Here is a 24,683-nt window from a genome sequence, read left to right on the forward strand (position 1 = left end):
GAGTGGTGTGGTGTGGTGTGAGACCTTTCTTTCGTTTGGTTAGGAATCTGGTGCTCGGGTTGCGGTTAAAGTGATACTGTAATCTGTAAATTCTACTCGCTACTTTTAAAAAATGTATTTATACTCGCTCCTTCTAACTCTCGTTTCAAAAAACGAGTACATTCCAAAAAAAAATGCTAAAATCGCAATGGTTATAAATATATAATTATTTTTACCATATATGTGATTATGGTAGGAAAAGTGGAGGGGGCCACGAATATTAGCTTCTTTTTTATTTATTTTTTTCGTTTTGGAAAATAGAGTGGAATGAAAGGAGGAAAAGGAATGGAATGGATGAGCGACTAAGGCAATTTTGTACTCTTGAGAGTAGGACCAAGTGTCTTTACCACAGAGCAACCTGACACATATGAAAAGGAGAGAGAAAGAAGAAAAGAGCTGTTACAGTCAAAGGTTCATGATTATGATCACATATGAATTTGGAAAATTTATGAAAAAATAATAATAATAATAATATGTTTATTGAATTAATTCATGTGTAAGTGATGTAACAGGAAGTTTTAACTTTTTTAAGTAATTATATTTATGCTGAATAAATGCTTTTTTATTTTATTTTGTAATTAAAATCTTCTGGTGCATTCTTCTATATCGTTTTGCTTTTTAGCCACAAAATAATTTTTCATAATTTAATTAAGTATATGACCTAATTTTTTTTAATATATAAATATAATAAATTATTAAATTTATGGTATACACTTCATGACTGTTTTTTTGGGGATCACAGATTTTTTATAACATTATAACTTGAAATAGAATAAAAAATAAATAAACACATAGCTTAATTCCTTAGTTGGTGTACCTCGTTCCCCCCACCCCTAATTTCATAGGCAGACAGGCTCTCACGGGTTTCAACTTTCGAGTAACGTTATTGTGTTTCGTAATTTTGTATGATGATTGAACTAAATCGTTAGTACTTCAATTGCAATTATATATTACTTTTCATCAATTAAGCCGCATCATTGAACCTAACAATGGTTGTTCCGGGGATGGAACACGAAGAAATATATTACTAATATATAAAAATGTAAAATAAAACATTACTAATATAAATAAATAAACAACCAAAGTATAAACCGTGCAAACAACAAATTTATTGGCAGACATATAATCAATATCTTTTTAGTGAAGCAACACTTTCTAATGAAACACCGATTCCTGAAAAAAAGAAACTATTTATAAGATGATTGTCATAAATTCCTAATAAATTTGGTTAGAGTCCTAATCAAATTTGATTACCAAAACTTTAAAAAAAAAAAACACTGATTTCTAATCAAAAACGGATTGTTATGTGTTTTCTAAATACCAGTGCAATAAATTTGATTTTAGTAATATCAATTTGATTTTTTCATTTATGGTTTGATTTGTCTTTGATTTCTTAATATTACTAAAATATAAAACGTTAAAAAAAATATAAATATATAAATAATATGAGTGATGACGTGGAAAATTGTGGAGCAAGTCAAAAAAGTTATAAAAGAAAGTTAGATGGATATATGATTTAATTATTAGTTATGACATACAGGATCAGTTTCTTTCCAACAAGAGACTCTTCAAATCTTCCAAGTACCTTCTTGGTAGGTCACGTTTAATTGGCCTCTAAATACTCCATTTGGGATGTGAAACAAAAGCAAGAATAAAACAAAATAAACAAAAGTAATTGATGATAAAAAATAAAATTTAATTATTTTTTATATAAAAAATTAATTAATATTTTAAATTGATGATAAAAAATAATTATAAAAAACAGATACCATGAGTTAAAAACTATCGCCAAAAAAAGTTATAAATGGCTAAAATGATATATTAAAATATTGTTGTGAAATATAACTGCTTAAAAAGTTAAAATCATCTGAAATTTTAGGGATTTAAAAAAAAAAAAAGGAGACATTTTTTGTTTTAAGAGCTTTTATGCAAGTATCTTTGGTAATAACAATCTAATCACATGATCATGTTTGGCCACAATCTCTTATCTTATTATGTGGTGTCTCTCTATTTATTTGAGCCAATCTTGTTTTTTAACTCGGGCAAAAACACCCAAATGAGTCCCTCCTTTTGAATTAAAATCACTAGGAAAAAAAGCCCAAAAATGTAATTACATATTTTCCTTAGCTGGTCTCCACTTTCCACTCACCAATTATCAATGCATGTCACTGTCACCACCACTACCATCCACCAAACTTGTATGGGACAAGACATTTGATCAGTGTGCTTTTAGTTTAGTTTTTTTCACAATATACATATTTTTAAAATCTCACTTTTTTTGTCAAATATAGATATTTATTTATTTATTTTATAGTAAATATGAGAAAAAGCTAAATAAACCATTAACAGTAATTTTTACGTTTACTTTATGTAAGTTCGATACAAATCTATGTTGTTCAAAAAGTTCAATGCAAACCATAGCTTTGTAATCATTAATACGAGGATGTCTCTATAAATGCCAGACAGCTTGGTGAACAAAAACAATTGAGGTGATTCAGACACTAAAGTGAAATCCTCTTGATGCGTTTTACTTTTACCATGACCAATTGAAAAAAAAAATTTAAGAAGAAAAATATATACAGATGAGGGTTAATTGAATAGAAGCTTCTTGTAATTATTTGTTATATGCGTTAATTTTTTTTAAGAAAGACAAAATATGTTTGTTAAGGTAATTAATAGGTTATTAAAGTGAAAATTACACCTTACATAATATAATCAACTACAAAGATGGTCAATCCACATATATAAGTGTTTGTGAAATGTGGGGGGTAAGGACCGGAGTTCAAGTTTTCAGGAGGAAGCTTCATACACATATACACTAAAAAAAACTACAAAAATGTGGAAAGTTTGGTGGATTTTTTTTTTTTGCAATTTTTTTTTGAAAAAAAAAGATTGGTCAAGACTCAAAAGTCATATAACTCAATTAGCGCAGCCGTCCACAGTTCAAATCCTTCTTCCTTTTTTTCTTTTTTGAGGAATCAAATCCTTCTTCCTCACTGTACTTATTTAATTATAAAAATTAAAAATTAATTTTTTAAAACTTTTGTACCGGAAAATAAAAATAAAAATGTGTGTATTTATTGGATAAATTGATGTGTAATTTTTATTTTTTTAATTGAAGTCATGGTGTACTCCTTATAAAGGAGACCAATTAACAACTGAGTACAAAACTTGACATTGTTGTAATTGTAGTTATTCATAGCAAAAATACAAATACCTAAAAGATTTTTCCAAGATATTTACGCAAAAGAAAAAATTAGATACAAGACCTTAGGTGTAATATATTAGATTTCCTGATTAAATTTAAACACCTAGGTACATGTTATTTAATTGTCCTTGGGAATGATAACATTATTTGTGTTTATGTTTGTTGGTTAATATACCCAAGTCTAAGTGTTTGAATTTGATTAGTAAGTCTAATACATTACTCACCTAAAGTATTGTACTTAAAGTTTTAAGCACAATAACTATGAAATGAATTGGCCAATAGCTCTCAATATATTAATCCGTCTGAGATCTTTTATTTCCCATCTTGATATTTTGAGGAATGAGATTTATAAGTTGAGAAGGCATAAAATATTTACCTATAGGGCTTAGAGGGTACAAAGGGTAAATACATGAAGGGTTTCAAAAACCATGGCTTTGCATTTGTTTAAAAAGACGGGAGAAATGTATTAAAAACATGGCACGCTTATTCAAAAACAAGCATGATAGGCTTTTTCTTTTTTTCTTTTTTTTAAGTTAGGAGTAACGAAATTTGAACTTTTGAACGCCAATGTATTGCTTAGAAACACCAAGAGATGCTGACCTATTCAACTACAAGACTTTTAGCCCTCTTAAGAGTCTTCTTAAGATTTTAAAAATGCCTAATTTGTTCACAATAATTACTTGATGTGTATGAGATTAAAGAACTACACACAAAAGAACAGTCAAGCACTGATATAGACACCCACATTAGCCCAAAAAAATAATTTGCAACTGTGACGTTGATAGTCAGTTTCAAGCCATAGTATAAGTTCCTCAAATCCCACTTTCCCTCCACTATCTGTCTATCTCAAAAGCTATCTCAAAAGCTAATTTGCAACCAAGTGTTTTAAGGAAAAGCACATTTAACCTCCCTGTGATCAGACCATGAATATGGCACCTGCCTAATGTAATTTGTAACACACAACCCCTATGGTCGAAATTAAAAGGTATTAAGTCCAATGATGCTGATGATATTGATGATAATTATCTTGAAAACAGGAAAACTATATAATTGCATTTCAGATTTTAAGATTTTGACTGAATTGGTAGGATGAGAGAGGATGCAAAAATATTGAGCAAAATAAGCTGTGGGTTGCCTTTTACACTTCAGAGATAATCATAAAAGGAATGATTAATTTATACAACTAAACTCATAGACCTAAGCATATGTGACTTTTGGGTTAAGATGGTGTTTTACATGTTATATCAAAGACTCGTTTAGAGGCTCCACAAAATGTGTGCGCACGCGCGTTTTTTTTTTTTTTTTTCAGATGCAAATAAATCGGGGATTGGAGTTGTTATCTGAGGCAAACAGAGGTTGATTGGTTATCGCATCTTTGGTGCAGCAACTTCCGCAGGTCTATAACACAGTTGAGTTGGAGGCTATAGCAGCAAGTAGAGCTATTGAGTTCAGCTAGGAGGTTGGCTTACAACGGGTGGTTTTAGAGGGAGATTCGTAGATTGTGGTTACAGCACTGTACGGGGGATTTTGGATCAGCAGCTTATGGGTTGTTACTCGAGGATGCTAGCCTCCTTTCTAGATCCTTTTCTAATACAAGGAGAAATGGCAATATTGCAGCGCGCACACTGGCAAGATTAGCTATTAGCTTTCCAAAGTGTGCGGTTTGGATGGAGGATGTTCCATATCAGGCTATTTGTTTTGTTCAAGCTGATATGGCTGCTTTAAGTTTATAAAGTTGACAGACTTCTCTCTCAAAAAAAAAAAAAAAAAAAAAAAAAAAAGGGAGATACTAGCACGCATTCATTGTAGTATATAAATTGATCATCATCATCATCATTAAGGCTAAAGAGGTAGAAATTCATCTTGATGCATTTGTTGAACCATTTTCCTCCCCTCATGAGGTCTCCATGCAAGAAAGACGAGAGAGATAGAGATAGTGAGCTATACAGTAAGTGATTAATTTATGATTACAGACAAGATCGAGTTAGAATCACTCCAAGTCTTTTAGCAGAATAATATGTGACCATGGCCAACAGGAAAACACCAGCATCATTTGTCAATCAAGTACTTGAAGTTGAAACTAGATATAACAACAAACAGGGCGGCACTAATCTGTGCAGAAAACATACAGGGCAAACGTGGTAAAATATAGCAATAATTCCATTGTTTCAGCACTTGTTTTAAAATCTACAAACCAAGGAATGGGCATTGCTTCCGGGCATGCTCTGGTATCAGTTTGGAAAGAAGCTCCAAAGTTGCTCCTTTCAGCTCTAAAAATGCCATGTTATCATTCAAAGTGTATTAGCAGATTAGTTCAAGCTTTTAGAATAGTTACACTGAGAAATAGAAAATGAGGGAGAGAACAAACCTTGAGGTTTGAAATTGAAGAGAGGTGGCAAGGGACGCCCATGAGGGAGACGGATATTAGGATCACGAAGTTCATCAAAAAATGGGTGGACACAGGCCTCCAACTGCAGAAAATATACAACAGTTGATTATTGGATTGATAAAGTACAATAGCAGCAAATTGGTTACTCCATGGATATCACTTTGCATGGCATTCAAAGAAGTATATGATGTGGGCATGCAAAGATAATTTAAGATCTGAGAAATGAACAAGGAATCATCCACAATTATCTCAGCAGAAAGCTCCTTTTTATGAGTTAGTTGCATCCTACAGGATACAATTTTTTCCTCCAAACGCCATGGGAAATGTTGAAGGGCTGCCAAGAGCCTTGTAGCTCAGTGGCATTGTGTGGTCACCCTAATGAGAACTTGGGTTCTAATCCCCCTCTTCCACTTGTTGTAACAATTATAAAAAAGAAACAATGTAGGGCATTTGGTTAAAAATAAGACACATAATTAAGTAATTCAGAAAACACTATAAATATATATATACACACACACACACACACGAGTAGAAAGTAGAAACCACACCAAAAGGCTTTGACAAGGAAAGCCAAATGAACAGTATAAATAAATTATTCCACACAATAACTGAACGGCCAATGGGAAAAATATAACCTTGATAATTAATTCATTTGTTCACTTGCATTGGGACATAAGGAGGAGCAAAAGGGAAATACTTACAGCAGTGCACCTCAGATTTGGAGAGTACTGAAGAAGTCTTGAGACAAGATCTACTGCTTCTGGGGGCATGCGCTTGTGAAATATCTGTGTGCAAAAGAAGAATGTGTCAGATGAATCTGAAAGTATCATGCAGCAAGCATCTTGAGCAGAAAACATGGAACATGGAAGCTAGGGGATTCACCTTATGCCAGGGGTGGGCCTTGATTTGTGGGAATTTGAACTCTGTATAGTTTGGGTTCATACATTTGATTTCCTCACGAGTTGGTGTACCAAGAACCTAATTGAAAAGGATAGGTCAATTAAGTTTAATTTACAAAAGCTAACTGACCACAACTTTCAGTTCCTCTAATGACGGCAATGCACCATCTTACCTTAATAATCTCTACAAGTTGATCAACTCCACTTTCACCTGGAAAGAGAGGCTACAAAATTGGGATGGCCCAAAGAAAAAGTAAAAAGAAACAGCAATATTTGCAATTAATCCCTGCTATATATCAAGTGAACCAAAAAAATAAAAATAAAAATAAAGGTCCCCATTTAGAACATGAAACTTTGATGTTTGAGGAGAACCTGTCCTAGCAGCAGTTCAGCAAGAACACAACCCACAGACCAGATATCAATTGCAGTAGTGTAGTCAGTTGCTCCAAATATGAGTTCAGGCGCTCGATAATAACGAGAACAAATATATGATATATTTGGCTCACCTTTTACCTGTTTCAGATGATAGATAAAGAAGCAAAGGATGCATCAGGTTGATGTAACAAAATAAGAGCTCATAAAATTAAGATGGCCCTACCTGAGGGAAAAACATTGACAGCATGGGGAAAAAGTTATTTAAGCATAAAGAAAAGGTTAATTCAAACAAGTCTTAAAGACCATGCATATAGGGAATTCAGAACTTCACCACTGTAATTCATGGTTCTGTAAGCAGTCATCCATTTTATCGTTCTAACAACTAAAAGATAAAGCATAAATTTGTAAAGAGAAAGGGGAAAAAAACACGATTACATCCCAAGGTTTGTTATGAAATCATGTCTTAGTATATCTTAAACTTTACACAAAAAAAAAAAAGATTAATGGTACTCCAATTTGAACTTGCAAACCCTATGCTTGGATGGAGGGAGAGGAGAGAAGAGGGAAGGGAAGGGAAGGTGACCAGAATGTACAAAATCTTAGTATGTTCTGACTCTCCACTCCCTCTGTTCCAAACATTCCCTAAAAATCAAATCTTAAAATCTCTCTGTTGGTATCCATCAGGGAGTACTAACAGGACTAACTTGACTCAATTAGTCAATCTGTTATTTTCTTGATAAATGTGAAAATATTAACCTCAAGTTCTCTAACTACATCCCAACATCTTCAAATTCAAGATTTGACAGCTAGGAAGTAGATCTAGCCACTCTCACAAAAACTATGTAAATAAACACCATCTATACCATGTACATGGCATCAGGAACAAGAGACAAAGCAAGAGGATACTACCAGAACTTTTGCACTTCCAAAATCACATAGCTTGACCTGGTGAGTATGGGGATTAACCTGCAAGAAGAATTTGCATTGGTAATAGATTCCAATTTCAATTAGGGAAAAATACCCTAATTATCAAACACAAACCAGTAGATTCTGTGGCTTAATGTCCCTGTGGCACACGCCTATGGCTCCGTGAATATATGCCAAAGCTCTACATATCTGCCAAAATCCAATAGGTGTGTTATCTATCACAGTAGACACTATATGCTAAAAAGATATGTGGCAATCAATAACTAGCTCCCTAATATAACATTAATAAAAATAAAAAAGCTAATGTAATCCAAATCCAATGCTAGTATATTTCACATTTACCTATTAGTACAAGCCTAGAAGGTTCTGTTTCCAACATCAACCATATGCAGAAAGTGATCTAGAATAGAATTTTTTTTTCCATACCATACTAATACAGGTAACAGGCCTGCTCATAAAGAGGAAGTATAACAATAAAACAACCATCATATCTATGTTCCATTTATGTATTAGGATGCACAATATTGGGAGAAGGTATCTATCTAGCTCTTTTAATAGCCTAGCAGGTGAATTTATTAAGGAGATAATGATTATCAATATTTTTTTTTTATATAAGTATAGAGATAACGATTATCAATGTTAAGTCAAGTTATGCTTGTTTTCTCTAGTTGAGAAAAAGTTGTAACGCAGAGCATCTAGAAATTAAACTTAGAAATATTTAGTAGATTTAAAAAGTTAAAGTATTGGTATTGGGGGAGAGAGATGCCTAGGGAGTCCACCAAGAGCAAGTTGATATACGTGTTAGAAAACCACTCCAACCCAGAGTTTAAGCAAACAGGTTGCCCAACTAGTATTTACATATCCTTGAAGTAGAGCTCAACACTCACAACATTGAGTTTTTACTCGCTTTAAACAATGCAATTGTAACTTTCAACTCTTGTTTTTGTTGGCATTTCTCAAACTTGTCCCAATAGTTTTTTTTTTCCCCTCCAGACCTCTGTCTTAAATGAACTTCTTAGCTAACTTACACTAGATAATAACAAACCATCACTAAAATATTTCATTAACAAGAATAAGATAACACATTCAAAATGACAGTATTCTTACCCATAAATACAGTATAACTAACCTGATAGGTGTACAGTTTCACATAGATCATGGGCATCCGCTGATTTGCCTTGCTGTAATGTTTCGCTACACGATATACAGTCTCAGGTACATATTCAAGCACCAAATTTAGATAGAGCTCGTCTTTTTCCGTGGTTGAAAAGAAGCAGTGCTTGAGTGAGACAACATTAGGATGATCAAGAAGGCGCATTGTTTGCAACTCACGGTTCTTATATCTCTTGTCCTGCAAAACCTTCTTAATTGCAACAGTTTCCCCAGTTTCTAGACACTTGGCCTGCAAAACAAAATGTGTGAGGCTTTGAATACATTATCTGTAATCCTTATAGGCTACCACAATATCAGCTATCATTATAGATGAATCATGATTTGCAGTTAAAGTGTCACCTGAAACACAATTCCAAATGAGCCCTGTCCAACAACACGCTCTGCCATATAACTTATGGTCTGCAGTAACATTGGAAAAATTAAAGCTAAAGAGCTGAAGCCTTGTCAAACAAAAAGTTGCGTGTGTGTCTGAGATAAGCAAAAAATACAAGAATCCAACAAATTCCATCTCTTTATATTAATTGCGGGACAGGCTTTTCCATGTTTATCTGCTAAAGCTCACATCTTATCTAAAAGCAAAATGGTTGAAACTGTATCCCAACTCCAAAAAATTTTTACATTCCAGAGTTTACAGTGGATTCCATAGAACATATCACATTGGATATGCACTTTACTCCTATGATATTTCATACTTCAAAGCACACAATTATCAATTTTATTTCCATATATTATAGGTGCTGAGAGTGCTAATTTAATGGCATGCCATTGGGGAGGGATTGAGACCTATTTCCTCAGGCACATAAGTGGAATAGGTTAGCAAAATTTCATGAGAGATAGAATAAAGATACTAAGCATGTCCTTCCCAAGGGTTCTTGGCAACAGAAAAGGCAGCAATATTGACACCAGAGAAGTGAAAGACTGTCAACTTTTCAATTTTCTCCGAGTGATTCATTTCAGAGTGTTATGTCTGATGCTATCCCACCATTCCACAACTTAACATGAAATGACACATTTACAAATAAAAAGTTTCACATATCTACCTGTTTGGGTTGACCATTTCGACCCCCAATTGTAGTTACAATAATGTGTCCAGTTTCAGTTCCATTTCCATCAACCACTGTTGCTTCCATTTCCTACATTCAGAAACTATCAATAGCGAAATTGCATATAAGAAGGGAACAAAAAACTGACCATTAAATAAAAAAAATCATTTATGAATATTTGAGATGCTCACCTTTTCAACCTTTTCATCCCTGATCTTCATTTCATTGATCTCCTCTGGGAGCGTATCAACAATCATTGCATCACCAGCAGGTTTTCCAACTGCTATAGCAGGAGCCATACCACCAGAAGCCATATATACTGCAGGATATAGCGGCTAAACGTTTGCAGTTTCTTAGAATACACAATCCATGTTAACGGGTGCAAGCTTTATAACCTGGAAAAAAAAAAAAAAAAAAACTAAAAATATCACAACCCTGAAATGAAAATAATATATACTATCCAATTAGATTTTTTTTTTTTACGAGTAATAATTTTTATTGAAAATGAAGAAAACTCATTCGCACAAATTTTATACATGAAATCGTCAGAAAGAATTACAGGGAGTAAGATTTACAATAAAAAAGATAAAGAATCTATCAATTCAGTAATTGGATCCTAAAAAAACCAAATTTCAACTCAAAAACCATGAATCTCAATTATTCCTCTCCCTCCACATTATCTACGTTAAACATAAGCAAACCGCATTCTAAACCAATGAACTACCATGATGGCCAAACCAATTGTTCCAACCAAATATCATCTCCATAACCCCCTTCAGCATCTCCCAGTACACCCCAAAATTATGAAAATATAAAAAGACAACATCTCCCAAGCAAATGCACAAAGCACTGACAAATGGTTTCACAGCTGCTGTTACACATGCAATACAAATCTACCAATATCGTGCCTCTCCTAATAAGGTTATCACATGTAAAAATTTACCCCCAGGTTACTGTCCACACAAAAAGGCCACCTTTTTGGGACCTAGTTACACCATATACTCCTCCTCAGATAAAAAGTAAAAACACACTACTGGAGCCCCATAATGCTTCATAGTAATTAGTAAGAACAGACCTAAAACTTTTTCTTTATTATTCAATCACCACTTCATACGAACAACTCCCTAGGCTCTTGGGATACTTTGATACAAAAGATCAAAAATGAGTCAATAGATTCCAATTACCAATCATTGAAACTTGTGCAAACCCAATTTTCCAAAATCTTGTCCCTCCTTAACCAGTGGTCTCCAAATAGGAATGAACCAAAGCTTCCTTGTCCACTATAATGGAAAAAAATTCTAGATGCACATCTTTAAATGCTTGGTCCCTCAACATGTGTCATGCCAAATCCTCAATCTCTGACCATCACCAACTTGAAAGCATAAAGAATTCACAAATTGCTCCCACCCTAACCTAATGCTACATCAAAGACCCATGTGTACTTCTTACTACCCTCGTAGTCCATTGACCCCAAGCTTCCCCATATTTGACACCTATTACTCTTCTCCAAAGATAACCACCATTATCACCAAAACAATAGAGCCTCTTACCTAACAAAGAATGGTTAAAAGTACTCAACCTCCTCACTCCTACCCACCCTTTCCCCCCAAATTACTTACTGGAGAGTATACCCTAATCCACTCTAGCATTGTTAAAAGCGCTGAGCGCATTTAACCGCAAAGGCCTCCTGGAGCCTAGGCGCAAAGCGCAAGCGCACACCTAATCGATGTGAAGTGCACATTTTAAAAAAAAAATTTAAAAAAAGTATTAATGGTCAATAGAACAATCAAGTGATCAATTAATCATATAAATTACAATAAAGCATTTTATATAACATTTATATAATTCTCTTGTACTTTACAAAATATATGCAAACATGATATTTGATGGCCATGATTACAAAAAATCGTAGAATCAAAATAGAAGGATAGAACCAAAAGGCAAAGGCTAAAAAGTACTAGAATGTTAAGTAATGTTATCTTTGCCTAACAAAATCAATGCAAATATGCAATGCAATCCTAGTCTACATAATTATCATCCTCATTAAGCAAGGGACCATCATAATTGTTTGACTTGAGTGTTTGCTTGTGTGGTCGTGGTCTAAAAGGTCTAAAATATCTAAAGAGATAGGCTTAGGCTTATGGTAGCACACCACACAATTAGTTTTTATATATTAAATCAATGGCTTATTTCAAACATATTTAGATCAAATGGCTAAAAATCAAATCAGGATTTTTTTTTTTTAATTTACAAAAAGCTCAAAATAATGCACTTTGCGCTTAATAAAAAAGCTCTAAAAATTGCGCCTAAGGCACGCTTTTGTGAGGGCGCCTTGCTTTAGAGGGAAAAAGCCCCAAGGTCTATGCGCTCTGCACTTTGCACTTAAGCGCGCTTTTAACAACACTGATCCACTCTACAAGATGAAATTTCAACTCATCCCAGTCCACCCCCTAAAAAATTCTGCAACAGCTTTTCCAATTGATTATCTACATAGGTAGGAATAATAAATAGGGATGTATAATAGGTTGGTAAACAAGATAATGTACCCTTACAAAGAGTCAACCTAAAGCATGGATGAACTAGAAGCAACTAAACATTGATTGTCCTAATTACTTTATAAGAGAACACTTAACTTCGGAAGCAAAAATATGTTCCAAGATTGTGTTAAGTCTAAGCATCAAAATTTGGTATCAAGGTAAATATGATCAAAATTTATTAACTAGGATTGTTCTAATAAGCAGTAACTCTTAAAAATATGTAACACCGTGTTGTTATCTTGGCTTTAACCTAGACCACAGTAGGTTACATATATGTCAAAATAGAATGCAGCTCCAGTAATAGCAACTTGAAAGTAATTCATAAAGATTAAACGCAACCTTTTTCTAATGAATAAAAACAAGCATATTGTCTATCTCTGATTGTAGATTCATAGAGACATGGACAAAGGCCAATAGCCCACTACATCATATTGTCCCATTTCTAGTTGTACTCATGGTCCTAGCTTTACTCCAGGAAAAAAGAGAGCAAGTAATGTATCATTGTGTATCAGCTAGCTATACTAGTCTCAAAATTTATAACAAGACTAACCCTTAGCTAATTAACCCTGGACTAACTTTAGGGGTTACACAAGTACTAGTACAACTAGGAATTTGGGACAATGTAGTACAATGGACTATCTTTAATACACAAATCAATAACCTGATAGTATGGATGGACAAGAAAGTACATTTCTACAACTCCAACAACACCCTAATACTTACTTTTTCTGAACTTTTCTTAGCAACCAGAGTATCAAGTCATTCACATCCCTAATCGTAACTCGCTACAAACTCAAAATGCCGAATCTGTAACTACCAAACTAAGCTCATGTCAAAACAAAACGCAGTAACAGCTAAAATCATAACATGAAATTCAAAAAGTAAAAAATAAAAACCACTACTGCATAACCAAGGATACCTAAAGCTCCGTTTGGAAGCTGAGAAAATGGTACACTCCTCTCACCTCAACTAAATCAAGCCTAATAAAGCAACTACCAAGCTTAGTTGAGCTCAGCTCCTCATTTTCTAAAAGATACTCTATTTTCTCTGCTTTTTCTTAAAAACCAAACAAAACATAAAATATATATATATATATATATATATATATATATATATATATATATATCAAAGAGGTGATCAAGCCTATTTACCTGTGGGGTGAAATGTGAAGCAGTAAAATCCCTCACATTTTGCAAATCTCTTCGATCCGGACACTGTGTGTGTGAGAGAGAGACAGAGAAAGAGAAAGAGAAAGAGAGAGAGAGAAAGGAACAGTGAGATTCTAGAGAGAGAGAGAGGTCTACGCAGTTTCAGAGTTCTGGTTTCGTACGGGTTTGACTAAAGAGTGACTCTTTGTTTTGTTTTGTTTACTTTGGATACTCTGTGATTTTCTGATACTAGTGAGTAGTGACCCAGTACACCACACTACTCTGGTACAGGAGCGGAATCCAACCGACGCTTATCAATTCTAGTTAAGACTCAGTTTTCACGTCCGTACTTTTGATGTCTGTCTCACCACCTCAACTCTACACGTGGGAGTTACAGGTTGGGTGGTGCTTACATTCTTACGTCATGTTCTTCACCGCCTTCAGAGACCGCGGAATTAATATAAGAGAAAATTAAGAAAAGCTTTACCAAAAACAAAAAATTAAGAAAAAAAAAATTAATTCAATACCCTAAAGCTACGTTTGGTAACTGTTTTTTTTTTTTTTAAATAATTTTTTATTTTTGAAACTAAAAAATTTGTTTGTCATTTTAAAATGGACAAAAAATAAAATTTTTTTTCAAAACTCAATTTGTGAAGGAAACTGAAAACATGTAAAATGTTATTTTCAGTTTCTAATTTTCAAAAGTTAATGAAAACATGTGTTTAATTTAATAAATCTGTCTCATTTAATGAGTTAGCATTAGAGTACAAATCCTAATAACAAAATATTTTAGTATTTTTTATTTTTTTCTTCAAAAAACTTTTTTTTTTTAATTTTAACTAACCAAATATGTTTTTTATTTAAAAAATACAATAAAATTGTTTTTTCTTTATATTTCCAAAAAGAAGATTTTGAAAATAGAAAACAAAGAAGTTACCAAACATAGCCTTAAGTTTTTATCGTTTGTTTTTTTTTTTTGGTTAATTCTGAGGAATTATTACATACTCTTACAGTACTATAAATGAGTATTTTCTTTTTACACATGAATGGTGGGTCCTATCATGAATTTAATTAGTAAGACCCATAATTCATGTGAAAAAAGGAAGTATGTATTTATGATATTTTGAAAATACACAATAATTTAGTATTAAAGTATTAATTTACTATCCAGTTGTCTGTATTAGAAAAAGGGATAAATTGGTTCTTCAATATTAAATTTCATCAAACTTAACATTTAAATAGATGTTAGGAGGGACATTGAAACAGAGTTATAGGAGTGGGGTTCAATTGTGAGTTTTGATAGTTCATCTATTCATGAAATTAAGTGCAACCAAGGTGATAATTTAGGGTGAAAAAAGAAAAAAGAAAAAAAAGTAATTTGTCATTTGACCCTTAAGGGCACTAGCGTTGGTGGTGCTAAATAGCTATATAACTATTTTTAGCACCACCAATTTAAAAAAGTGAGTTATAATGGTGAAGCTAAACTTAAAAATTGTAGTTTCTCATCTACAATGCACAACCATTTATAGCTAAATACTGTAGCATGTAGGAGTGACAATTTATGCCCGACCCGCAAGTATCCGACCTAGCCTAACCCTAATGGGCCGAGTTTTACCCAGTCTAATAAGAAATAGGATCAGGTATGGGGTTTTTTTTTTTTAAACCCAATGCGGATCCAAGTCGAGTTTAGGTTTTATAAAAAATCCCACCTGCAATCCGGCCCGGTAATTTTGAAATTACTAAAAAAACCCCTATATATATACTTATAATCTAGCCCTAACTCCCTCATTTTTCAGTAGCAGCAGCTCACACCTCCTCACAACTCACAGCTCATGCCTCCCTCCTCAGCAGCAACTAATTGCCTTACAAAAGCACACACAGCTGACACTTCCTTCCTCCTCAGTAGCTCATTGCCTCACAAAAGCACACACAGCACACACGGTCCTCGGTCCTCACACAGCTATGACAGCACACGGCCTCACACCTCACACTCACACAACCTCACACCTCACACAGTCACACGAGCCACAGCACACGTCTTTGCCTCTCACGCCTCCTCATTCTCCTGCTTTGCTGTAGCCACGCTTTTCCTAGGCCTAAATCTAGGAAAAACAATTAATGGGCTTCAATTTTTTTTTTGGTTGGGCCAGATTTGGGCCCAAGCAGCTAAACGAGGCCCGGTGGGGCAGGTTTAGGCCCCAAAAAAAAAAAAATGGATTAATAATTGAGCTAGGTCTGGGTTTAGGGTTTAGACTCGTGGGTCAAGTCTGGGTATGCAAAAACTTGACTTGAACCAGATCCATTGTCATTCCTAGTAGCATGAAGCCAAAACAAATTTTTTATTATTATTAAACTTCCCATTAAAATAATGTTTATTTTCCTTTTTTATTTTCTCTTCCCATTACATAGACGGTTAGACTCTCTTCGTTTCCCCCAAACGAGTTTTGTTCTTTCTTCCTCCATCCCTGCCCAGCTCTGATCATCTTTTTTCCTTAACTCGTCGCCAATACAAGCCCTAAGCCCTAAGCCCCAAGCCTTTATACTGACCCATTTTCGGCTTTATGTTTGTGTTGCGGTATAAATTTCAGTGTTTGTGTTTGTGTTTCGGTATGGATTTTAGCATTTGTGTTTGTGTTTCAACGTGGATTTCGGACTGAGTTTCAAGTTGGGTTTGTGTTTCGGGCATTGGTTTTGGCCTCTCAGTTTGTGCTTTTGATCTGGGTTGGTTTTTGCCCATAGCTCTGCTAGTTTTTTTTTGGTTTTTTTGCTCTTTTTTTTTGTTCTTCTTCACCGGTTCTTCCATGGCTTTAGACAATGGTTGTGGTGTTTTTTTGGCTGTTCTACTAGTTTTTTTTTCCCAGTTATTCTGCTCTCTTTTCTTGATCTTCTTCTCTGGTTCTTCTATGGTTTTAGATGGTGGTTGTGGTGTATTTTGGGCTGTTGAACGAAATATTATTTTATTGTAGTGTTTATATTATTTTATTGTGTAAAAAGCTAAAATAGAACCTTTGATTTTGAATGTTTTATAAAGTTGAATGTTTTGTAAAGTAAGAAGGTAAAATAGATAAAATAACTTTTTGTGTTACTAAGGGTCTGTTTGGATACAGCTGAAAACTGAAAACATTGTAACAAAATAATTTTTAAATGTGTGAATAGTACTGTGAGACCCTTTTTTAATGAAAAAATTACTAAAAAGTGATATTTATGGGTTTTGTGAACAGTGCACGGGTGCATTGTTCACATAGAAAAGTCAAATATTATAGCTACTGTTCATGAACAGTAGCCATAACAGTGAAATTTGTCGTGCCAAAAAGAAGAAGAAGAAAGAAACGTGAAACTCAAAATGCAAACGTGCAATAAGCCCAATCCAAATGGTAATAAATATCTAAAAAAAGAAAAAAGAAAGCTCCACATAAACAATAAACGTTGGGGGTGGTTGAAACTTGAAACTAAAACATAAACGGCCTATTAGATTAAAAAAAAAAAAACATAAGCGGCCTATTAGGAAACTTTGGGCCGGGAATGGGCATTTAGTTCCCATGTTGGATTGGGCTGGAAATGGCTGGGGTTGATTCGAAATCATCCAACCTGGCCTCAAGAAAGTGCAGCCAATAATAACAATTATCTCATAGATCTCATAAAAGCCATTACGTTAGGCTGCCTAAGGCACACTATTGGACAAAGGCTCCAAAACTTTAATTTAAAATTAAAATTCTGATTTATTAAAACCAAAATTTTAAAAAGTATATAACAAATGGACTATTTGTTTCTTTCTCACCCTAATAAGGCCTTCAAATTATGAGGTAATAAAATCTTAATTGAAATTTTAAATTGTTGTCGCAGGAGACATCTGACTGGTGGACTTAATGGATTTAAAGTATGTGGAATCAAAGATTCCAAATTTCATCAATCACATTATCAGTTCATTGGATTTCTAGGATGGATCATGAGTAGCAAGTAAAATTGTCTGATCAAAAGTAAGGACACCACTTCTTCATATTAATAAAAAGAATTATATGTAAATTAAGAAAATATTTCCGATGGTATAATCGAAATTGAATAATAAAATAGGTAAACAAATAAAATAGCAAAAATTATTTTAAGTAATGTGGCAAAAAGCACATCATCATGTACGATCAAATTTTATTAAAACCAAAAATTAAAATATCTCTAAAAATAAATAATGAAACTTCTTTTAAATTATTTGAGATTTGTTGGCATTCAGTTTTACTCTAAAAATTTAGTAATGGAGTTTTACGTTGAGCAAATATATTAGTAATTTTGTTTTTTTAGAAACATATATATTAGTAATTTTTAATGTATTCATAAAGTATCAAATCTTTTATTTATTTATTTATTTTTATACAAGATAGAATTTTACTCTATCTTAATCTAAATGTAAATGTATGTGAAACTCCCTTTTGGAGGCTTGAACCCCGGCCTTTGCTCCCCACACCCCACAAGTTTTTATACTTGTAGAGTGACCACTGCACCAATGGTGCGTGATGGTCATAAAGCATCAAATCTTGAAATTGCATTGTATGACGCATAACACTTATGTTAAGCCATATGAGTAATGCAGGACATGTACTATTCCACTTTTACTCTTAGTAAATAAGTATTTAATAAGAAAAACAAATAATAAAAAATTTCTTAAATTTCTATAGACTTTTTAGTTAATTGGAGTAATCTTTTGATTCTACTCTGACAGCTCAATTAGTGTGAAAGTATAATGCTTATTTAAACCCCCAATTTTCCGACTCATCTAAATGCAAAACAAGAGTAAAATATGTGCAATAAACCGAAACACTACTCTAAGCCATAGCAAGTACAATAAGCAATAAATGCTAAGCTTAAAAAGTAGGGAAAAGAGATACAATATAATATAACACTGAGATGTGTTATCGAAGAAGAAATCGAAGTACTTGGCAAAAAACTCTTTGTGGCCCTTCAAACCAAAATCAATCCATTAGTGAATAAGTTGGAATACACGAATATCAAATAGACCCTCAAAGCTTAATTTATCCAATGTACTTGAGCCATCCAAGCTTTTGCTACCAACGGACTTCTTAGAATCTTTTTCATCACTAGTTATTTAGATCCCACAATTCTGTACAATTGCATCCACCACTCAATGGCTTTTTCCAATACTTCCCAAAAGGCACCAAAACTTTTCTCAACACTCAGAGTGGGTGAAGTAAGTGTTTGGGCTAAAAATCTCTCAAGGATGTGTAGATAGAGAGGTGGAAGTAAATGGAAATTTTAGAGAAATGATGTAGAGGATTGTGGGTAAAACAATCTCTAACTCTCAAATGTTTGGCTAGAGTTTCTCTCTCAAAAGTTTCTTCTGAAAATACTCATTATTTTTCTCACATTTCGTGGGTAATGAGGGTTTTTATATAGTGTTGGTAAAGAATGAGAAAAGTCATACTCAAAAAGTAATCAGGTAGTGAGTTTTGTGGGTTACTCGCAATTTGGCTTAAGCCTATCTTAGACTCTTCAATTTTCAGTATGTGCTTCTCACGTGGCTTGTTTCGCTAGTTAGCAGTTGCAAGTCAGTCACGAGCAAGTCGCAAAAACCAATTCTTCACAGGTTCTTCACCAAATTATCACACACAACCCTTATATAAAATCCCACAAAACTATAGGGAAATGATTAAATAAAATTACAATAAAATTTGACACGGAATTAAACCAACATAAACATAATTGTAAGTCACAACTTTACATATTCTTCTTGAACTCTAGTAAAAAGTTTTTACTTGAAGCAGATTATGTTGATTATTTTAATGTGTCATGTTGCTCTACATGGCAAAAACATGTGTCATGGCTAATACTTGCATTGAACTATTTGGCAGTGGCATATCCACAATCTGGAGTGCAACATGCATACGACACATGACTTAATCAATAATTATATATAAATATAAAAAATTATATATTTTAATAATATAATTTACATCAAATAATGAAATAAATGGTAAAAATAAAAATAAAAATATTTAAATTATATGATAAATAGACATTGTGTTATCAAAACACTATAGGATATCAAAAAAAAAAAAAAAAAACTATTCTTGTAACCTTTTCGTAAAGCTCTCATTTTTAAACAATTGTCCAAGTGGATAACATGCTGCTTAAAGTTTATGACATGTTTTATTAGAATTGTTAAGAAAATGAAGCAGAGGGAGGCTTTTGTTGGGAAAGGAACTCATCCTATTGAATCTTTTAATTCTTTATCATTTCTAGCTTGCATTTTTTTTTTTTTTGATTTTTAAATACTATGAGGGCGTTTGAATTCAGATTATATTTGCTGTGTTCACGTTTTTTTTTTTTTTTTTTTGGTTTCTGCTGCAGTGGGGGACATATGCGCGTACTGTGCGCGCACTGTTCATGTACTTTTTCATCAATTTTTTTTATTAAAAATGGGCCCCGCATCACTATTCACATATTTAAAAATTATTTTGCTACAGTGTTTTCAGTTTCAGTTTTCAGCAATAAGTTCTATTCAAACGGACCCTATATATGTCTTACTTTTGTCTATAAGATGATCCTCCCACTTTTGTCTATAAGCAATATATAAAATTCTTATAATTTGAATTAATTATTACCAAAAAATTCACCTTGTACAATGAAAAAGAAAAACATAAATACGTAGATGTAAAACATATTTGTTTGAATTTTAAAATGTTTATAGATAGTGGGAATTCAAGCCCGAGAATCTTAACACAATATATAATGGGTAAAAGATTACTCTAAACTCTAAAGTCTAAACTCTGCAATCTAACATCCAATTTGCAATGCTTCTAGATAATGGGGATTCAAGACTTCAAGCCCGAGAATCTTATGGTGTAAAAGCCTTTTTTATTATTATTTATTTTTATCGAAATTAAAGATTAGTATTACTCTAAAGTCTGCATCAAATTCAAATATGCGCATGTGATGCATACATGTGATGCATACATGTGATGCACACTAGATTAATGTGATGGTGATTGATTATAATATTATTTTTGATTTTAACATTGTCCCTCTTTCAACTTTCAAGGTGCCAAAAAGCAATAAATTTTCAACACAATTGGAGCAAATAAACGTAAAAGACAAACCCTCCACATATTAATTATTTAGGACTACTAGATTAAAATATATATAATCCGTACGTATCCCAATATTGATTAAGAGTCCCAAATTTGATGAAATCTCTTCCTCAAATTGGAAAACCTACTTATCATGACTTGCAAGTTGCATTTTGCCCTTATACATATATAGGACCTATTATTCTATGAAGCCTGGCCACCTATGAAATTTTAAACTTCAAATATTATGCTATTATGCTACGAAGCCCTAGACAAGCATACAAATCAGATATTCAAGCCTAAATATAGGAAGAATAATAACGAAGAAGTCTTAGAAGTTACGATAATTTTTAACCGGAGGTTGTGGTGTTTTTGTGTTAGAATTTCATTCAACATCTCTTGCGTGTGTTTAGTTTGATTGTGTGAAGCCAACATATTTGTTTAAACTTTAAAGTCACTTTTTGTCTCATAAAAAATAAAATTAAAGTTAAGTCTGCAATATTTTCATAGCAATTCATAGGTAGTGGGTTGTTATTAGTTTGTATCTAAACTTAATATTGACATCGTTTTTTTACTATTCAGTAACAACTTATCATCTAGAATTTGTTGTGAAAATATTGTAAATATAATATTTTTATAAAAAAAAAGTCAAATACATGAATCTTTTCATCCTTTGTAAATACAGTTAGCATTCTTTGTCACATGATTCAATATTTCTAACTTGTTAAGTTATGCAGGTCACTGTTCAGTTGACAGTTGACGACTTGACGCACAAAGTTGCTTGTGAATGGGAAATTTCCCAATAAGAGGGAATGACAAGCAATGTGAAACTAATCAACAAATTTAAATATCTAGCTAGGTTCAAGCATATGCTGAAAATAGAACCAGATCGATCAACTTGGAAAGATTAATTAAAGAATATTGCCATAAATACCAATTGTCTAAATCATAGGTCAACATTGTTGTGAGATAAAATTCAAGCTCATCACATGTGATTATCGAAAAAAAGTCTAAACGATAGGTTTAAACTAGGAACATGGAATTTGTTAAAGAAGCTACAAACTATAGAATTACTCTACAGTATGGTCTATGGGTTGCATTAAGCTCTTGCTATTAACGTGGCGTGATCAGTGTAATTTTGAAATTCTACATCTGCTACTCTATTTCAAATATTGCGTCTTGTAGGGGAAGTAATGTTGGTTCTTTTGGCTGTTGCTTCATGTGATTTTGGGCAACGTATTGGAATATATGGTTGCTCACTATTTTAGAAAAGCAATCTATACTTTTTCTCGTGAGTTTTAAATTCTAAATCTTAACGAGAAAATCTAAAGACACACAAATTTAACACCGGCCGATATGGGGTGAAACTTTATTTTATTTTATTTTATATATATTTGTAGAATTGCTCAATTTCAATAGGTGATAAGAACATTGATTCCTTTTTACCTTTACTGTAGAAACCCCACTCCCTAAAGCCATGGCATGATATCCGGGTAACCGATTTAACGGTTTTCTTTGATAAACGAGACTCACATGTAACTGTCACTTTCACAAAGAATGACTACTTTAAATCTGCAGGAATAAGCTAGTAGGATTTTCCATGATTAGATCTTTCTATGTCATTACAATCTCATTAATTAATATATAAACGTTTGTTCTAAGATTTTGCCTTGTCCCCTGCCACTTTTAATGGCTTTGCATGTAAACTTTGATCCATTTAAGTGGGCCATTGTGTTCTAGAATTTTTCTTTTTAGAAACCACGTGAACTTTTGAGAGTACGTCTTTGTAATGACTTATAGGAGAGAGAGATAGATGAGAATATGAGATTGCTTAAGCATTATTGGGTGCATGCCTGAATATCACGATTTAGGATTTGAATAAGATAAGAATAAGAAACTAGTTATGACTTATGGTAATGTATGCATGACGTTGCCTGAACCTAGCCATAGCTAAATTTTGGTTCAACAAGCAAACCCAACAGTAAATATATGACAAATTATGTACTATACGAATGTGCATGTATTTCAAAGTCAGATATACAATTTAACGTGTACAAAAAGTTAAAGTAATAATAATAAGACAATTATCCTTTTTCATCTTAAAAACCCTTAGAATCTATTAAGATTTCAACATTAATTATACTTACGTGTAAAATTATGAAGCTTTAAAAACTTATGTAACAATGAGTTCAATTTTATAAATATAAGTTCAAGTTATGTCTCAGCTCACTTTAAGTTATATTACGTATATTGTTCGAATACTTCTTCCCCTACTTATGATGTATATCAAATGAGGTTTTTTTTTTTTTTTTTTTTTTTTTTTTTTTTTCAAATTGAATATTCTCTATTCAAGTTTTTTTTTTTATAAACTTTTTAACATTATAAATCTACAAAATACAAAATTAATTTTATATAATATTTATGTAAGGGACAAATACATAACACATTTCTGAAAATCCGCCTAGACAACCTGAGTATATATACTTTGAAGGAAAATGGTAAAAAACACAGTAAAATTCTCTGACCATAATAATTTATGCCTTGATCCAAAATAGCAAAAACTTAAGATGAGATCACTCACGCTGATTGGAGATTTAAGTCATTCAGACTGGAAATGTGTTGCGGCCACACTATTATGATAGTAATAAGAGAATATCAGAAAAGCAAATGATAGAAGTGCAATGTGAAATCAACATTATGTACCCCTAATTAGCGGGTTGACTAATTTTTGAGACTTGACTCTTGAGATGTCATAACATATTGTACCACCAAATTATTGTAATGTAACAATAACATATATGTTGTAACTCATAATTATATGCCACAAGATTTTGAGATTTTACAACTTTATATGTAATTGTTCTAATATTTACACACAGGGACGAAACTAGGATTCGAACCTGAGAGGGGCTAAAGCTTAAAAAAATTTTTTATTTATTTATGAAAATAGAAACTAATATCTATTTCATATTCAACAAAATACTACACATAAAATAAGTGTTTTTTAAATATTTCAATACAATTATCAAAATGAAACTCGACGCTATTTCAGAGGAGATCAAAAAAAAAAAAAAAAATATATATATATATATATATATATATATATATATATATATATATATATTTTTAAGGGCAAATCGTAATTTTTCAAATTAAATATGTATACCAGTTTTTTTTTTTAATTGGGGGCTATTAAGACCAAAATTTAAAATTTCAACACACACACATATATATCCTAGTTTTTTTTTTTTGGGGTGGGGTGGGGTGGGGTGGGGTGGGGGGGCATTGCTCTCTCTACCCCACTGTAGGTCCGTCACTATTTACATATTTTAATTAAATTTAAATTTCATTCTATTTTATAACCCTTTATTAAAATCTTGGCACATCATATATATATATATATATATATATATATATTTTGAATAATGGAACACAAAAATAGTACAAAAGATTTATATTCAGATTTCATATACAAAAATAACCACAATAAATGCCTAATGGTAGAATAAATTACTTTGGGACTCATAAAACCATCAATTTCATATGACTCAATAAATATGTCATATGAGTAAAAAAACATGTAAATCAATCACCATGTAATGAGCTTGAAGAATTTTCCTCCAAACCGATTTGGATGTAAAATTTGTTCAAATCAGCAAGTCACCAAGTATCAACCATGCATATTATAAAAAGTAAGACAGCTTAGAATAATGAACAAAGTCTGCCCCTCACTAGCTCACGTGTGCATAGTGCCTCAAGCTTTGCATCTATAAATATAAACCCAAATCATCTAAGAAATTCATTAAGCATATAAAATTATTTCTTTAAGGCTATTGACATTGTGTCCCTCATCTCCCTGTCTCTCCAAA

General features: G+C 32.6%; 1 protein-coding gene across 3 annotated transcripts; it reads right to left on the reverse strand.

Annotated features, from left to right (window-relative positions):
• Positions 1-5,096: 5,096 nt before the first annotated feature.
• Positions 5,097-14,095, reverse strand: LOC142618265 (shaggy-related protein kinase epsilon). Of its 3 annotated transcripts, none has more exons than XM_075791189.1 (14): positions 13,742-13,968; positions 13,314-13,403; positions 10,245-10,448; positions 10,051-10,143; positions 9,350-9,409; positions 8,967-9,239; positions 7,952-8,026; positions 7,820-7,876; positions 6,908-7,048; positions 6,709-6,759; positions 6,519-6,614; positions 6,338-6,421; positions 5,616-5,718; positions 5,097-5,517 (listed from the first exon to the last, which is right to left on the reverse strand). In XM_075791189.1, exons 3-14 carry the CDS (start codon positions 10,365-10,367, stop codon positions 5,435-5,437), a joined length of 1,239 nt encoding a protein of 412 aa, XP_075647304.1. In that variant the 5' UTR covers positions 10,368-10,448; positions 13,314-13,403; positions 13,742-13,968; the 3' UTR covers positions 5,097-5,434. The 3 variants fall into 3 exon arrangements, with proteins under 3 accessions (XP_075647304.1, XP_075647297.1, XP_075647291.1); XM_075791182.1 differs by lacking the exon at positions 13,742-13,968 and adding an exon at positions 13,510-13,604; XM_075791176.1 differs by lacking the exon at positions 13,314-13,403 and having other exon boundaries at positions 13,742-14,095.
• Positions 14,096-24,683: the final 10,588 nt, after the last annotated feature.

The sequence above is a fragment of the Castanea sativa genome, chromosome 1 (genome assembly GCF_040712315.1).
Source record: "Castanea sativa cultivar Marrone di Chiusa Pesio chromosome 1, ASM4071231v1".
Taxonomy (NCBI): Eukaryota; Viridiplantae; Streptophyta; class Magnoliopsida; order Fagales; family Fagaceae; genus Castanea; species Castanea sativa.